This window comes from Impatiens glandulifera, chromosome 1, assembly GCF_907164915.1.
Source record: "Impatiens glandulifera chromosome 1, dImpGla2.1, whole genome shotgun sequence".
Taxonomy (NCBI): Eukaryota; Viridiplantae; Streptophyta; class Magnoliopsida; order Ericales; family Balsaminaceae; genus Impatiens; species Impatiens glandulifera.
Genome location: NC_061862.1, coordinates 46,639,683 through 46,657,100, shown reverse-complemented (window position 1 = coordinate 46,657,100; position 17,418 = coordinate 46,639,683). Strand labels below are relative to the sequence as shown.

Sequence of the window (17,418 nt, the reverse complement as noted above, 5' to 3'; positions counted from 1 at the left end):
AAAGACAAATCCTAAGATAAGTCCAACAAGCCCATTAGATAGAAAATACCAGCAACAAACTCAAATAATATGACATACCAACTCTAGGGTAACCTATCCAAAAAATAGGTTATAGCCAATTCAGGCTAAAATGTTTTTTTATAATTTATTATCAATCAGAATTCAATCATTTACAAAAATAAAATAAAAATAATTATATCTATTTAAAAAAATATATCGTTTATATCTATTAAGTGTTTTCATTTTTACCCGATATGTTTGATGTTTATGAGAACCATGTGAATTAGTGCACTACTTGATTCAAATGGTTCTCGCTGGCCCATGAGTTTGGTCTTACTTCACCGTCGAGAAACGAAAGAAGACTTCCATCTCCAAGTTTTACTCATGTGAAGCACCAAAATACCCAACAAGCATTAGCTCTCCCTGAAAAGAAGGTGATCCAACCGCACCTTCCAGAAAACAACTCATCGATTTAAGATATTTAGACATCACAATAGTCAAGATGTCATTATATTTATTTGGCATGGAACTTGTGGAACTGAATGTTAAAATTCATTTCTACATATTGAGTTGGGGGAGTCCATGTTAGAAAGACAATCATAGGGTTCTATCAAGTGAAGGAGGAGAACAAAGTTGTTTGTTCAAGAAGGTATTGTACATGCTAAGTAATATCCAAATCATTTGGTACAATCAATTTGACAACTTCATGTGAACAATGCATTTGAGAAAATCAAATATTATGTACACTTTCAATTATATTTCTCTCCCCACATCATTTAACATAAATTCACCTCATTTAATTCTAATTACGAGTTTAAAAGTTGCCCGAAAAATAAATGAATTTGATTATCTAACAAGCGTAAAAAAACACACACAAATTTAAGACGATCCGAACATAAAATAAAGATATTACTTGAGATCCACGTCAAACAAATAAATAAAAAATAGTGCATATCTTAATCTAATCCGTTGCAAACTATTTATACAGCATATATGATATTATGTTCTAAATGAGATTATCGTTATAACATAAAAAAATTTAAATAAACTTGATAATCTAATACTTAGAACCATATTAACTTACTTATTATATTCTAGAAGATCTTTCACATATTCCTTTATCGATTTCTTACTTTAACATCACGTCATTAGATTAATTCGAGTTGAAACGTTAATTTTTTATTTTTATATCCGGAATATGATAAGTGTGAACCTATCATTCTTTTTAATTATTTAAATATATTTTTAATTCAAAATATTTGTATCAAGATATTTTTTTTTTTTTTGTTAGATATTAAACAATGACGGCATAAGCATATTTGTATTAAAATATAGTTCATTTATTTTTGTAAAAAAATAAAAAATAAAAAATAAAAAAGTTCCAGGGATATATAATTTTGACTTTCTGGGTGGTGGCAATTTAGTAAAAAAGTACTTCCTTGAAAAAATTTCGACTCCGATTTTTCGCTCCTTTATTCGAAACTGAAAAATTAGAAAACCCTTATTCTGTGTATATTTTTCTATCTGTCTTTCTCTCTCTAAACTCAGGAACAGAAACAAATGGTAGTTTGAGGGAGCTACTTCAGCTAGCGTATGCGACTTAGCCTAAACATGGTTCGTGAGCTCAACAACAAGCTTAAGGATCTTGGATCGAAGCTCGATAGCCTTCCTCCTACCAAAGATGCTCTTATCAAACTATTGGAGGTGCGCCGTTTTACTTCAATTTCGATAAATTTCTCGTTTTCTGCTTTTCCTTTGAGCTTCTTATGGGTTCTTTAGTAGATTGTTTCCTTTTCCTACATTAATCGTTTTCATCGTTAAATTCGCAATCTTTACGTGAAACTTGAACGAAAAATTGTGGTGAATTTAGGGTTCATTTTGCATGTTTTTAGCCAATTTATCGACTTGTTTGTATGCATTTTCCAAATGAGCTCGTTCTAGATGCAAACAATGTTTGGTTCTTTCCACCACTTGCGATTTCGTTTTGTAGTTCTAGCCTAGTTTTGATTCTATTGGCAAAGAGTCAAAGACTGAGGGAGAGGGAGAGAATTCTCCTGCTTCATGTGACTTTTGGATGAAAGTAAAATGCCTGTGAGAAAGTTGTTGTGTGGATTTAGGGTAAAAGGATTATATTTGTCTCCAATAAGTAGGTTAATTATTCGAATTAGTAACCATTAGATCCATGAAGTTAATAAAAGTATGTAGGTGTGTATATTCTTATGCAATTGGCTATATGATTACAATTAATGGAAGGTTGTCGGCACGTGGTTTCGATTGTGGCACGTGGTTTCGATTGTTAACAATAAATAGTCAGATTTACTTTATCGGTTTATTGACAAGTGTAGATCGACAATCTATTAAGGAATTTTTCATTCTGGCCATCTAGCTATACATATTCTCGTCTATTCGCTTTTGGAATTCAGTAAATTTTGTTCCAATTTACTAGGCCAATTTTTCTTTTGGAAATAAGCGTTATATAAGCTATCGTAATCAATGACTACGTGCCATGACTAGTTGTTCCAATGTTCGAATTTCCAAAAGAAAAGACAAATCTGGCTTGGATTCGATAATTCAATACTTTGTTTTCTTAACAATAAATTCGTATATTGTGGGTTTCATTGCTTATTTACATTCAATGATTGTGTTTGCAAAGATGAATGGTTATTAGTGATATCTGTGTCTACAGCAAGCTGCAAAGTGCCTCTTGGAGATAGGTCAGTCACCGTCAAAGTCCACATTGAAGTCTATGCAGCCATTTTCAAATGCCATTGTTAAAGAAGAACTGCTGAAGCATCAAGATAAGGAAGTTAAGCTTCTTGTTGCTACTTGTCTCTGTGAGATAACTCGGATAACAGCTCCTGAAACACCTTACAGTGACGATGTTTTGAGGGTAAAGATTTGTTACTAAATATATTTGTTGCAGAATCTTGTTTCACAGGTTACAATGTCATTACCTTTTTCACTGTATACCGATTGTTTGTGAATTGCAGGATATTTTTCGTTTGATAGTCAGTACTTTCAGTGGCCTGAAAGATTCAAGTGATCCATTCTTTGAGAAGAGAGTTGTAATCTTGGACATGCTTGCAACATATAAGTCTTGTATCGTGTTGTTGGATCTTGATTTTGATGAACTTGTCAATGAAATCTTTAATTCATTTTTGGACGTGGCCAGGTTTGTTTCTTCTAAATCAAGAATTTTCAATCAAGCTAGGACTAGTGGTGCTTTATTTTGACCTTGAATAGTGCTCTTGTATGCTATATATTTTTCGTTGTCAAGTTTTACCATAAAAGAATTCTTGATGGCTATGTTCTTTGCTTTCCTTGTTTATTCTCAGCACACCTTTTAGTTATTTATCGCATTATAGATTTTTCAAGGAATGTATTTGTGCATATAGTTTTCTCATCCTTTTGGCCTTATTAGAAATTTTGATAATCATCGAAGAAATTAGAAAGAAGTAGAGAATTGCATTGTCTGAAATGGTGGAGTTCTAAGTGGATGTTTACCTTTGTTGCGGGTTTTAAGTTGGCTATCCATGGCTCGTCGGATATCCACGCCACTCACCTATTCTCTTGGCTCTTCTTTTCGGTTTGTTTTTGTTTTTATGTACTTGCCTTTTGTAGTATTGCTAAAATGACCTTTATTTGAAAAAATAAGAATTCTTGATAATTATTTATAAGAATTATGCTGTACGATTGATAATGTTCATAAGACATGGTTTAAGTTTGCTTTGATAATTATTTATGAGAATTGTTTCTGTTTGTACGTCTATAGGTAATAATTACTTGTAACATGTGTTTATTACTTATATGATGACTGCAGTGATGATCATTCAGACACTGTTCTTTCATCAATGCAAACAATCCTGGCTGTTCTCTTAGAAGAAAGTGGAGAAATCAGGAAAGATCTCATATTCATTCTACTATCAGCTTTGGGACGCGATAGAATTGTGAGCGTCAGCTAGCTTGTTACTAGTCAGGTGTTGTGCTTTCATATTTTGACCAGTTATCTGAAAATTTTCCATTTCAGGATGTTACAAAGGCTGCAAGAAGGCTAGCTATGAATGTCATTGAACAATGTTCTGGGAAACTTGAACCTTATATTAAGCAATTCCTTATATCGTCCATATCGGGGGATAACAAGTCATCGGATTGTCAAATTGACTACCATGAAATAATCTATGATATCTATCATTGTGCTCCTCAGATTTTATCGGGAGTTGTTCCATATCTAACAGGAGAGCTATTGGTAAAGCATAATCTGCTATTTGATTAATTTTCCATAGCATCTCTTTATATCAATCTTGAAATGACTGAAAGTCAAAGTCCTATGTTTTTTCTGGGAAATGAAGTCTCAGTCCTATGTTATATGGCTATAGTTTACTTTTCCTCTGTTATCTTTTTTCTTAGGGAAATGATACAATCTTGTCATATATGCATGTGATTTCTGAAAATCTAAGTACCTATTTGGAAACACTTAATGCTTCTTGATCTGAATCCGGATCGAGATGGGAAACCTCCTATAATTTCTGAATTTGTGTTGACTAAGTTCAATTTCTAAATGTGATCTCATTTGGATCCATATCGAGATGAAGTATCTAACAAAAAAAGTGTTTCCAAATAGGCCATAATATTCATGCCATTTCTGGATATGGTACCTTTATTCCAATCAATGAACTCATAGCACATGATTTTTCCTCATTAGTTCTGCAGTGTTGTTTAACCAGTTTCATTTTCAACTCAGGCTGATTTCAATTCATTAATGTTCTTTTTTTAATGAACTAGATTTAACTCTTCATATGCACATGTTTTGTCAACATATGTTAAATTACATGGCTTTCATGTCATTTATGGAATCTGAACTTATTTATATGTATTGCCTGAGTTTGTTAAATATACGAGGCTTTCGAAAAGGAAACGAATTGAGTCTTAATATCTCTTGCTGCTCATTTCCAACTATTACAGACAGATCAGTTAGCTACTCGTCTCAAAGCAGTGAGATTAGTTGGTGATCTTTTTGCTCTGCCAGGATTAAAATCAGAAGCTGATCAAATAATATGTAAGAGTCACTTGAAAATGAAAATAAAACAGTCCTTAATAGTTTTGTATTGGAGTTTTGATTAAATTTACTTTGAGCTTTTACAGCTGTCTTCTGTGACCGGCTCTTGGATTCTGATGAAAATGTCCGCAAGGAAGTTATTGCTGTCGTTTGTGATGTTGCAAGTCATTCATTGTTCTCTGTTCAAGTGGAAACTGTAAAGCTTGTAGCTGAACGCCTTCAAGACAAATCGGTTAATTTTTATCCCTTCAAATTGTTCTTGATCAATAATTTGTTATGGATTTATAATCACATTATGCATCTCTTCAGCTGCTTGTTAAGACATATACAATGGAGAGGCTGGCTGACATCTACAGGATCTATAATACCTTGAGTCAATCAGAAAATCCACCTAAAACAGATGATTTGGATTGGATTCCTGGGAAAATATTCCGATGCTTCTACGATAAAGACTTCAGGTATATATCTTCTTTGCTATTTTAAAAAGAAGTTGTCTTATATATATATATTTGGTTAGATGATCCATGAGATTAATAAAATTGGAAACATCTTAGTGCATCAACAATATATTCATACAAAAATACTGAATAGACTGGGTTGCATGCCTTGCAATTTTTTACAGATCTGATGTGATCGAATCCATTCTTTTCCATTCTCTTTTCCCAACTGAATTCACGGCCAAAGAGAGGGTAAAAACTTGGGTGAGGATTTTCAGGACATTTGATAATGTTGAAGAGAAGGCTCTTGAAAAGATACTGGAGCAGAAACAGAGGTTTGTTATGGAAAATTTTGTATTGAGCTTTATCTATAATAACTTCTCTTGACCATTTCTTTTTGTCTGAAAACTGCATTGTAGATTTGTTTCCATTGAATTTCGGTATTTTTGTTCTTGGCAGATTACAACAAGAGATGCATAGATATCTTTCTCTGAGGCAAGCAAACCAGGTTAGCAGTAGTTGTTTGTTACAAATACCTAGTCCTAGTGATTAAGTAATAGAAGACTAACTAAAAATATTGTACTGTTCAACTAAAGGAAAACGATCCTGAGTTGCAAAAGAAGAAAATATCCTGCTTCCGGGTTATGTCTCGCTTTTTCATTGATCCTGCTGAAGCAGAGGAGAACTTTCAAATTCTTGACGAGTTAACAGATGTTAAAATTTGGAAGATTTTGATGACTTCTCTTGATTCAAACAGTAGTGCTGCTCAGTCACGTAATTATCATGTAAGCAAAATATCTGGTTAGGTTATCATGTTTTCTATAATAGAAATTCATAATCCTTATATCTATTATGCAGGATGATTTGCTTAACACCCTTGGGGAAAAACATCGTCTCCACGGATTCCTGGGCTTTTTGTCTGTGAAATGTTCATACACATTTTTTGACAAGGAGTATGTAAAAGAAATCCTTCTGGAAATTAGTTTACAAAAGACAGCTGGGAATGCACCACTAATCGCGTCTTGCATGAATATTCTTGTGGTAACTAATCCCTTGATGTAATTTTGTTGTCTGTTTTATGCTGTATATATGTATCTTTATCTTTTACTGGTTTATGTTCTAATCATAAGCTGCTGCATTCAAAATGCACAATAATGCAACAATTTTGCTAGTAGATGCAATCAAAATCAAATCAACAATTTGTTCAGTAGTAATGGTGAATATTTACAGAATTAAGTTGCATGAAATAATGTGAATCAACCACGTTTTATGATAGTCATTCACCAAGCTTAGAGTCCACTCTCACTAGACTCAATATCATACACTAACATTTGTTTTTAATGGGATGCAACTGCAGCTTCTTGCTCGATTTGCCCCTCAACTGCTTAATGGAATTGAAGATAAACTATTACAGCTTCTTGAGGATGATAATGAAATAATTAAAGAAGGTGTCTTGCATATTCTAGCAAAGGCTGGTGGAACCATTAGAGAACAATTGGGAGTGTCATCGAGGTATGGTTTCAATGTTGTTGATTACATTGATATATTTCAACAAAATTCTTACACTGTTTTTCTTTTCACTCGCAGTTCATTAGACCTTATACTAGAAAGGATTTGTTTAGAAGGTAGTCGTTGTCAAGCCAAGTATGCTGTGCATGCACTTGCCGCAGTAACAAAGGATGATGGGCTAATGTCTCTCTCTATTTTGTATAAGGTTTAGTTAACTTACTATTGAGCATGTTTAATCAAGTCTCTGTTGCTATTTTTTGATACCTTATGCTGCTCTACTCTTTGCAGAAGCTTGTAGATATGCTTGAAGAAGAAAAGACTAATTTACCTGCTGTACTTCAGTCATTGGGTTGCATAGCACAGGCTGCCATGTCAGTCTTTGAAACAAGAGAGAATGAAATTGATGTTTTTATAAAGAAAGACATCCTTCAGTCTAGTGGTGTATGCCTTTCAAACTAAGACTTGACATTGCATTATGACTAGTGGACTTGCAGTCTAATGTTTTTTTTATAAGTTTCAGATAGAGGGAGATAAACTAAAAGATCACTGGGATGACAGAAGTGAAGTTTGTTCTCTGAAGGTCTTCTTCTTCCATTGCCTATTTAAAAATCGTGTTGCTTCCTTATATAATACTAGAACCTTGTTGCATGAAGGGTCATTTGGATTTAATTCAAATAACCTCTTAACCGGTTATCAATCAAATAATAACGTTTTAAAATATTAAATAAAAGGGTGTTTTTCAATCCAAATGACAACATTTTCCACTTTTTTCATCAAATATGATTATTTTCTTCCAAATAATCAGTTCTAGGTTATCAATCAAATATGATTAAAAAAATCCCTACATCAAACAAGTTCTAGGATTCCTTTGTAGGTCTTAGTTTCTACCAAAGTGTCTCTTCTAATTAAGTTGAATTAACAGATTTTTGGCTTGAAAGCACTGGTTAAGAGCTACATGCCTGTCAAAGATGCTCACCTTCGTCATGGGATTGATGGGTTATTTGAAATACTTAGAAACATGCTCCTTTATGGAGATATGTCGTCAGACATTATATCAAGGTAATGTTGGGTGTATAAACTTCATGATACATGAATTGCTATTCAGATTTGTTTATGATATTGGTTTTAAATGATATTCTTAAGGCACTGAGCATGACATTATTCTTCTGCCATCTTGTAGTCCTGTTGATAAGGCTCATTTGAGACTTGCTGCGGCCAAGGCAATTCTCAGGTTATCAAGACATTGGGATCATAAAGTTCCAATAGACTTGTTTTACTTAACCTTGAGAACAGTGGAGGAGGTACTTAAATGTTTAAAGATTTTTTCTGCAAGAGTTTGATTTTGTTGTGTTCTTGGTTTGATGTTTGTTTGAGGGAAAGTGAATGTAAAGATGATCACTTCAATCACTTTTTATCATGATAGAGGGATAAAAAATGTGTTAGATTTCGTAATATAATATTATATGGTATGATTGAGAATAGTTAGATTTGATTAGGATATTATTACCCTCAGTTAAATGTATTGTATCCTATAAATAGACTATCTCAATTAAGTAATAATTACATCTTCTCAATAATAAAATTCTATTTAGTTTTTCTAGAGGGTAAAGAGGAATGAAATGACTTATATCTATCTACCTCCCTTAACTCTGCAAAATCATTTACAAGAATCAAAGTAAATTGATATTACTTTCATTTGTGTGTGAGAATGACAAAATTGATGGACCTTCTTTGCTTTGGTTCATGCAGATCAGTTATCTCCAAGGAAAGAGGCAACTCCTAAACAAAGTCCACCAGTATATCAAAGAAAAGCTCTTGGACCCGAAATATGCTTGTGTTTTTTTATATGACATGACTGGAAGCCAGGGGTCAGATTTTGAAGAGGTACTTGACATGTCATTTTTGTTTGTTGGAATATAGGTTCTATCTAGTGCTTTTTTCATCTTTATAGTTTTGGCTCTCCCCTCTCTCCTCTTGGCAGGATAAACGTGAACTGAATGATATTATTCAAATGTGTCAACAAGGAAAAACACAACAACATTCTTTGCAGTCTGATCCCAATTCTCAAGTCATTTTCCCAGCATCCATACTTCCTTACCTCATCCATGCTTTGGCTCACCATATTTCATGTCCAAGGGTGGATGAGTGCAGGGACGTCAAAGAATTGGAACAGATATATAGGTAGTTTGAGTTTTACCTTTAATTTTTTATTATATTTTTAACTATATATGCATACATGTAGATACCTATAACTTAACATATTCATTCATGTGACGATTACTATTACCATGACTCATGAGAGTTATTATTGCCCGAAACGTTATTACTGTGACTGGAATCATTTAATCTTGTCTTGCTTAAAAGGCATGATATTAGTGCAATGTAACATGGGTTCCATGACGCTTGTTAGGATACAAGCTATAGTTAGCTTGGGCGAACAATTGGGTAACCACAAACCAAGACCTTAAAGGTACCAATGAAGGTACTTTTAGCCCATAACATCACACTTATAAAGGAGTTCGGGTTAATATGTGATTTCATGATGTGGGACATGACAGTAACATTGATCACTAAGTAGATAATAAAAAATGACAAAAAGGAAAACCATGGATCCAAAATGAATACAAAGATGGCCAACCGCACATGCAGTTCCAGAGATGGCTACCACAAAATAAAGAAATAGAAGAATAATTTATCATATGGTAGTACATACTATATCACGAGTATACCTCTCCCTATTTCGATCTAGGTCTCATTAGTCTTTCTCTTGGTGTCATCTCCTCTCTATAATCTATATTCAATGTAGAGTATGTTATTTTTTTGTTTTGTGAAAGCTAGTATGGATTTGGTTCATGTTTCCTAGCTTGAGTTTAAACTTCTTAAGAGTTTGGGCTCAATTTGGTGTATTTTAACATGGTAGTAGTTTTTCTTTTGCTTAGATTATGGTAGTAGTTTTACTAGTTTAGTATTATCGATTTCTCCTCTCCTTATAATCTACATCTACTACTACCTAGCTTATACCAAACTCCACTGTTCTGCATCTCATCTTATTCCCAAAGTTTGATCACATCCTTTTTAAAATGTTTGACATTCCTCAGGCAATTGCATTTATTTCTTTCTATGATCTTGCAATGCAATGAAGACGACAAGTCAGAAGCAATCATTATCAAGAAAAAAGAGACCACATCAGCCGTAGTTTCTGTATTTCAATGCATCAAGAACTCAGAAGATGCTGTTGTCCCTGAGTTGTCTAAGGTGGGGTGCTTAAAATTCAATACTATCATATGTTTGCAGTAAATTTATTTTTGGGATTTTTGGATTTTAAATCCCAAGATTCTATTTAAAGCAAGTATGCAGATAAACGGGAAAATAAAGATACTTCATCATTTGTAAAAAAGAAAAAGAAGTGGTATCTTACTTTTGAACTGATATGTTATGAAATGTGTTTGCAGAATTCCCATGCACTTTGTGAACTTGGCCTATGTGTCATCAAGCGGATATCTCAAATTGAAGATGGTGTTAGTGGATCAAGTGCATTGGTGCCCCTCCCTCAAATGCTGTACAGACCTCTTGAGACAAAAGGAGATCCTCTGGTATGCAAACTCAACGATTTACTATATGTAGAGGGTAACTTATATTCATATTTGACTATAGATATAAAGAATCAGGAAATAGAACAATGGCTCATTGTGGAGATCAAATAAACGCAAGGGGAAAATCGCCAAAATTACACTGAGTTTTTTTTCATTTGGTATAAGATTTATCTAGTAATTTAGAACACTGAGATTACTCTATGGATTATGATCCGGAATATAATGTGATTTTTAACTAAATGGTATAAAATTTATTTTCTAGATCGTGATCCACAGGTTATAGTGTGATTTTTGGCATCATTTGGTATATTTTTTTCCTTCTTGGATCGTGATCAGATTATTATCTAGATCATTGTGATTTTTGGCAAACATATTTGTGATGAAAAAAAATGCATACAAAAAATTCCATTATATTTTTTGTTTCAAATTATGCGGGGAAAGTCTTGGCTCTTGAATATTTTCTGTCATAAGAAGTTTTGATCATCTTACAAATTAATGATCTAATTGTTATTCTTACTGCGTGCATGTCTTTCTTTTGTTAGGCCAATGAAGATTTGAGTTGGATCTCTGAGGAGAATGCCTTGATGTACTTTGAGTCAATTAAACTGGCAGTTAATGGGATGGTATGTTGTACATTCAGAATTCCTCGATCTGTATATTCTGTACCTATATGTTTCCCTTCTGTTCTCTATTCCATCTCATATTCACCTTTAACCAATTGTTTGGTTGTCAACAGGTTCAATCAGAAATGGTGGTTGGTGAAGATGAAGTAATGAAAGACAGTGAGGCAGAAGGATACGAAGTGCCATTAGGGAAAATGTTAAAACGTCTTAAATCTAAGGGTAATAAGGCAAGAAAAAAAAAGAAGGATGCGTCTCCATCAACAGAAGTAACAAATGAAGATGATGTTGATGTTCTGAAAATGGTGAGGGAAATAAACTTGGATAACTTGGGGAATTCAAGTAAATATGAATCAACCAATGGTCATGATTATGATCCGGCCAAATTGAAAAGAGCTCAAAAGTTGCGAAAAGGTGAAAAAAGAGTTGTTAGTGAAACAAATGATACTCCAACAGCCAAACACCGGAGATCATCTGGTCAGGGTTCTAATATGGAATTGGACAAGTCTCCTTTAGAAGAAGACAAGGTGGGACCCACAAAGTTAAATTTTGTTGCATTTTCCAATGGGAAGAAGGGTTCAGACACCTTGATGAGATTTAAAGGCAAAGGTTCAAACAAGCAACATAACCTCAAGATGAATGTTGAAGATGTAGAGGTGGTAACTGAATGCATCTGAGGATGTTTTATTCTTGATATTCCTTGACTTGCAAAAAGTAAGACCAATTTTTTCTGAAAAACAAGTTTTTTCTTTTTCAGGAGTCTATGGATATTGTCAGTGACGACATTAAGAAAGCAATAGATGATGCTAAATCCGCAAAACCATCTTCTGAGAACCGAAAAAGGAATAGCAAGACAGGACTTTCTAAGGTATGTCTAAGATTTTTTTTTACTGCTGCAATTCTAAACTAATATAACATAACCCTAATCTATCAGCTACAGCGACAGCACTACTTTTCATCCAAAATAACAAAGCTAACCTTACCTAACCTATCACCAGTCATTTCTCTTGGCCGAAAATATAAGGAGAAAGAAGAGAGTTACCATTTTCTCCTTTGTAGAAGCAGGCGATGGAGAAGCAATGCTTTAGACGGTGTGACGATCGGCGACGAAATCCAGAATGCTGCCCTACTTCTTTTTCCCCTTTCTGCAGTGAAACCAACACAAAGATAGAAGGATAGATTGAATGACCGAGGATTGACCACTATGATACCACTGTAATAACTAGAAAGGAATGGGATAACAGATACTAAAGAGATGGGAAGGAATGGTATAAGAAGCTTGGAGACGACCCTCCATAACCGAATATGAAATAGATGAGACTATAGAAGTTCTTTCAACTACAATTTCAACATGATAATCTAACCTAACTATTCTCCACATTATATACGAGCTCTACTTAGTGGGCCTTATAGAATATATCCATTACATAGCCCATAGGACTTATTGAATATAATAGCTCATGACAGATAGATTTCTCTTATTTATGAGCATCAATGATAACTTCACGAGGTTCTAAGATATGGGATATGCTCACCTATTTCCTGGATACTGCTATGCTATTATTCGTAGTTGTAGAAGAAAATAGAAAAAAAAGGGGAAAGAAATTGCTATGGTAACCTTTAGAAAACTTGTTAAATCTGAACAAAGAAGAACTGGCATGTTCATTTGAAATACGAGTCACTAACTAACCCCCCTGTCTGTTTCTTGTTCAGTGCACTTCCAAAGATGGTGGAATCGAGACAATGGACTTGATTGATTGCAGGATAAAAGTTTGGTGGCCGATGGATAAGAAGTAAGTGTCTTTCTTGAAAATGGAGTATTGATTTGAGTTGTATGTACTTTTCAATTGGGGAAATTACAATCAATACAATGAATGTAAGTTCTATGCAAATTTTATGGGGCCAAACGAGGTAGACTAACCCCATTTGGAGACATTTTTTATTTATGTTTTTGTATCTAATCAAAAAACAGATACAGAAACAAAAATAAAATTCTCAATCTGTCTCTAACTAAGTTTAGTATCCAAACATTTTAGTATCTGGATCTGAAACAGAAATAAAAAGTGTTTTTAAATGGGCCACTGTATGAAAAATCTAGAATTTGTTGATCTTGATGGGGGCATGTTTATCTATATGTAATGTTCTGACAGGTTTTATCATGGGGTGATCAAGTCTTATGATGATGAAAAGAAGAAGCATGTGGTGAGCTGCCTTTTTTTTCCGTTTTTTTTATCTCAGTCTCAAGTTTGAATATCATTATCAGATCAAGGAAATATAACTTGAGTTGTTTATTTCTTGATGTTTCATGTTGAAGGTTCTATATGATGATGGAGATGTGGAAGTACTCCAACTTGATAAGGAGTGTTGGGAGCTTGTTGAAAATGTTGATGAACTGACAAAGGTTAACAATTTTCAGCTTTATTATATATATGGGACTTTAACTTACATCTATTATTGTCTGTTTTATTTAATTCCTTCTACAGCAGTCAAAATTAATAAAGACCACCTCTCCAAAAACATCGACGTGAGTACTCAACTCTCCTATACATCACTTACACATAGTTTGGAAGTATTCTGAAGTTTTTCTCTTTCTCTTTCTTTTGGGAAGATTGTCTGATCATCAAAAGAAGAAGAAGAAGCCAGTGACTAGTTTAAAGCAAAATAGAAGTCCAGTCCATCATATGTAAGTTGTTTTCTTGGCTTATATTATTTATAACGTTGTTCGTTTAATGGAGATTATTTTATAAATAAAATTAACGCTTTCTCTGGAAATGCAGATTAACTGTGCTCACCAAAGTAAGAGGGAAAAGGTCCCCAAGCGAAAGTCCAGACTTCACCAGATACATTCTTAAACCCGCTGCTGGTGGTGAGTTTTTTTTTGCACACTTCTTAATCCCACATTTAAATCAGCACACGTTTAATTATCAGATTTGATAACTGCTGTAAAAGCGTAGAAATATTTTTGCGATAAATTATCTCGAAAAAAAAACATTCTGTATAAAGCAGCTCTATTGATAATTTTTGGTCCAGGAGGACACGACCTCGTCCCTAAACTGAAGGTGGTACATGTTTCCGAAAGTGACAATGAAGAGTTGGAGACTTCAAAGTCAGAAAGTAGTCATCATTCTCAGGAACTAAATGGAAAGAGGTCTCCTATAGACGAGGAGAAAAAAGAATCTGAAGAGGACGCAAACGAGGACAAAAGGCCCGGTTTCATTACACAGATTAAGACTGATGAAAATTCAGAGCTCCCAGACAATGAGCCTCTTGTAATTACAATATCCATCTCTGAATACTTAAATATTTAATTATAATCCATTAAGAAGGTGGCAGGATAGGGTTTTTAATATGGATTTTCCTTGGTCAATTAATTGCAGGGTGCATGGAGGCGCCGCACAGGAAAAACTGCTGGAGGAAGATGAAGGAATGAAAAGAAGTGAAGAAACAAATAAGGAAGGTCTGTGATTAATTTATTTAATTGATTGCTGCAAACTTTAGGGCAAGTGAGGTTTAGTTGATAACTTATAAGAAGGTGCATAAGCTTTAGGGTTAGGACTATACATTTATTGGGAAAACCTCACTTGTGTAGTAGTTCTATAAGTTAACCCTAGTTTCTTGAGAACATTTTATAAATACAAAAGGCGAAAAGATGTCCAAGTGTAAGTCAAATAAGTATTCTATCAAAGTTTCAGGACCTTTTTTTTTTCTTTTCTGTATAGTTGTTATAAATTATTCAAATGGGTTAGTACCTGGCTTAGGTTTATCTTTGTATTGACTGTCATGTGTGTTACATTATTTGGATTTAAATCCCTAACTTTATAAGGATAATTGTTATTGACTCATCTGGTTTTGTTTGTTTGTTTTTTTTTTTTTTATGGCTTACTTAAATTACTGTAGTTAATTGCTTCCCAACTTGAGTTTTCTTTTGTTAAATTGATTATGAAATTCAATTATGGCTCGACTCAACAACACATGTCTGATTTTTTAAAAAAAAATCCTTATAATATATATTTTTTAATTTGTTTTTTTATATTTAATTTGATTTTATAAATTGTAACTTTTTGTTTGAACTAATTTATATATTTTTTTAAACTATAATTCACTCAAATAAATTATTATTGATTTGTTTACTATCCATATTGATAATTTTAAAAACAAACATTTCTCTGTATTACTCAAATTATTGCCATAAGAGTCAAATGCATTGTTTACAAAGACCTAATATATTATTGTATGACAGGATTATTTAATCTCAAATAATTTCTATTCTTTTTATTGGACTTTATTTTTTATGGCTATTGGTTAGCTCAATCCTCAGTACTTGTTGACATTTTTGGAGTTGCAATATAATGATAATTTATTTCCAAGGTTCTGAAAACCGTTCCGGTCATCGACCCGGATTTTTGAGCGAACTTGGTTCGACCGGTTAAACCACTGGTTGAACCGGATTTTAATTATTTTTAAAATATAAATAAATTTAAATATATTAATATGTAAATTGTATATATAATCAATTATATATATATAATAATTAAATATATATTAATTAAAATATTAAACTAAATATTAATATAAGATAGATATATTAATATGTAAATTGTATATATAATCAATTATATATATATATATAATAATAATTAAATATATATTAATTAAAATATTAAATTAAATATTAATATAGGATAGATATCAGATTAGAATATAGACTATGTATAAGTAAAGAAGAAAAGAAGTAAAGCTCTGAAAGGAAAGGAATTGACAGCTGCCTGTCACTACAGATGGATGTAAAAAAAAAAACTTCCTCTATTCACACCTGCAACATACTTCGTTTTCAAGATTTTTTTCGCCCAACGATTTTCTCTCCTTGCAGATCTCTGATATGGTTTTCATTTCTCTTTACACATGATCTTGCTCGCGGTCTAAGAGATTGGAGCAGAGAAGAAAACAATCTGACTGAAAAAGAAGAAGAAAACAACCCGACTGAAAAAGAAGAAGAAAATAGAAAGAATACATCATCATGTACCTTACGAACCGGAAATTTCCGGTTTGGTTTTCCGGTAGGATCGGCCGGTTGGACCGGTTTTTGAACGGTTCATAAGGTTACCGTTTTAAAGTTAATAACCGGACCGTTCACTGGAGCGTTGCGCGGTCGGACCGGTTGAACCGCCGGTCGGACCGCGTATTTTAAAACATTGTTTATTTCTTTAAAAAAAATCATTTTTGTTAAGATTTAGTATGATGTGATTTTTAGTCTTTTTGGACTCATTGTCACTTAACTATGTTTTAATGAGTTTTAAAATATTTTGGAACTTTAACTATTTAAAGTATAGAACTTTTATATTTTTGAGATTTAATTTGATTTATAAATTGAAAGATTTTTATATGAATTAATTTATAATAAAATAATCATAATTATAATTCATCCAAACAAAATCATTACCCAATTACCCCCAACACAGAGATAGAGAAGAAGGATAAGATCATGCACATATTTTCTTTGTCTGAAATCTTGAATTTTATTTATTTACTTATTTTTATCTTTATTATTAGTTAAAATTGTTCAATTTCTTGATCCACTTTAAGTGACAAAAACTTGTTTAAGAAAATAAAAATTACTGGTTAATCTCGTTAAAAGGGAAATTTGAGGAAATGACCCCAAAATAGGGGCTAAATGCGTTTGGTGCGGGCCCATGTTTTTTATAGCGCTGGTGACCCCCAAACTTTTTAATGACCATTATACCCATGCGTCACGCACCCTCCAGATGCGTGACGCACCCTGAACCCTATAAATACTTAATTTTTTTTCATTTTCGATTCATTTTCTCTCTCATCCAGCCCCATTCTTCCCCGTCTCCGCTGCGCCGTGAAACCCTACTGGTGGCGGAGAAGATTTTCTCTTCTTTTTCATCGCCGAAGAACCAATCGAAGAGGCACCGTCGACCATTCCACTATATTCAATGGCCTAGAGCTACAAATAACTTTCAACGGCGAACTGCGGTTCGCCGCGGCTCCAACGACGAACGACGACGGCCGAAGCAAAATTTTTCACTATATTCGTTTATATTTTGTTTACATATGATTGTTTGTGTTGATTTCCTTTACAGAACGTCATTGATTTGTCCTGATTCGTTGAATGCAAGTTGGTTGGTTGGATGCGTCACGTAGATGCGTCAAGTAGGATGCGTCACGCAGGTGCGTCACGT

The 17,418-nt window shown here is 33.4% G+C and overlaps 1 protein-coding gene across 2 annotated transcripts; it reads left to right on the top strand.

Annotated features, from left to right (window-relative positions):
* Positions 1–1,520: 1,520 nt before the first annotated feature.
* Positions 1,521–15,055, top strand: LOC124920886 (sister chromatid cohesion protein PDS5 homolog A-like). Of its 2 annotated transcripts, none has more exons than XM_047461575.1 (33): positions 1,521–1,704; positions 2,687–2,890; positions 2,991–3,172; positions 3,821–3,947; positions 4,028–4,246; positions 4,963–5,056; positions 5,143–5,288; positions 5,366–5,514; positions 5,679–5,828; positions 5,953–6,001; positions 6,090–6,278; positions 6,352–6,534; positions 6,851–7,005; positions 7,081–7,207; positions 7,291–7,443; positions 7,523–7,582; positions 7,925–8,061; positions 8,183–8,303; positions 8,752–8,886; positions 8,984–9,183; positions 10,101–10,257; positions 10,455–10,595; positions 11,138–11,218; positions 11,332–11,871; positions 11,973–12,083; positions 12,929–13,008; positions 13,366–13,417; positions 13,530–13,616; positions 13,702–13,739; positions 13,824–13,898; positions 13,993–14,081; positions 14,246–14,484; positions 14,593–15,055. In XM_047461575.1, the coding sequence occupies exons 1-33, from the start codon at positions 1,594–1,596 to the stop codon at positions 14,635–14,637; spliced, it is 4,626 nt and encodes a 1,541-aa protein (XP_047317531.1). In that variant the 5' UTR covers positions 1,521–1,593; the 3' UTR covers positions 14,638–15,055. The 2 variants fall into 2 exon arrangements, with proteins under 2 accessions (XP_047317531.1, XP_047317458.1); XM_047461502.1 differs by having other exon boundaries at positions 13,699–13,739.
* The last annotated feature ends 2,363 nt before the right edge of the window (positions 15,056–17,418 follow it).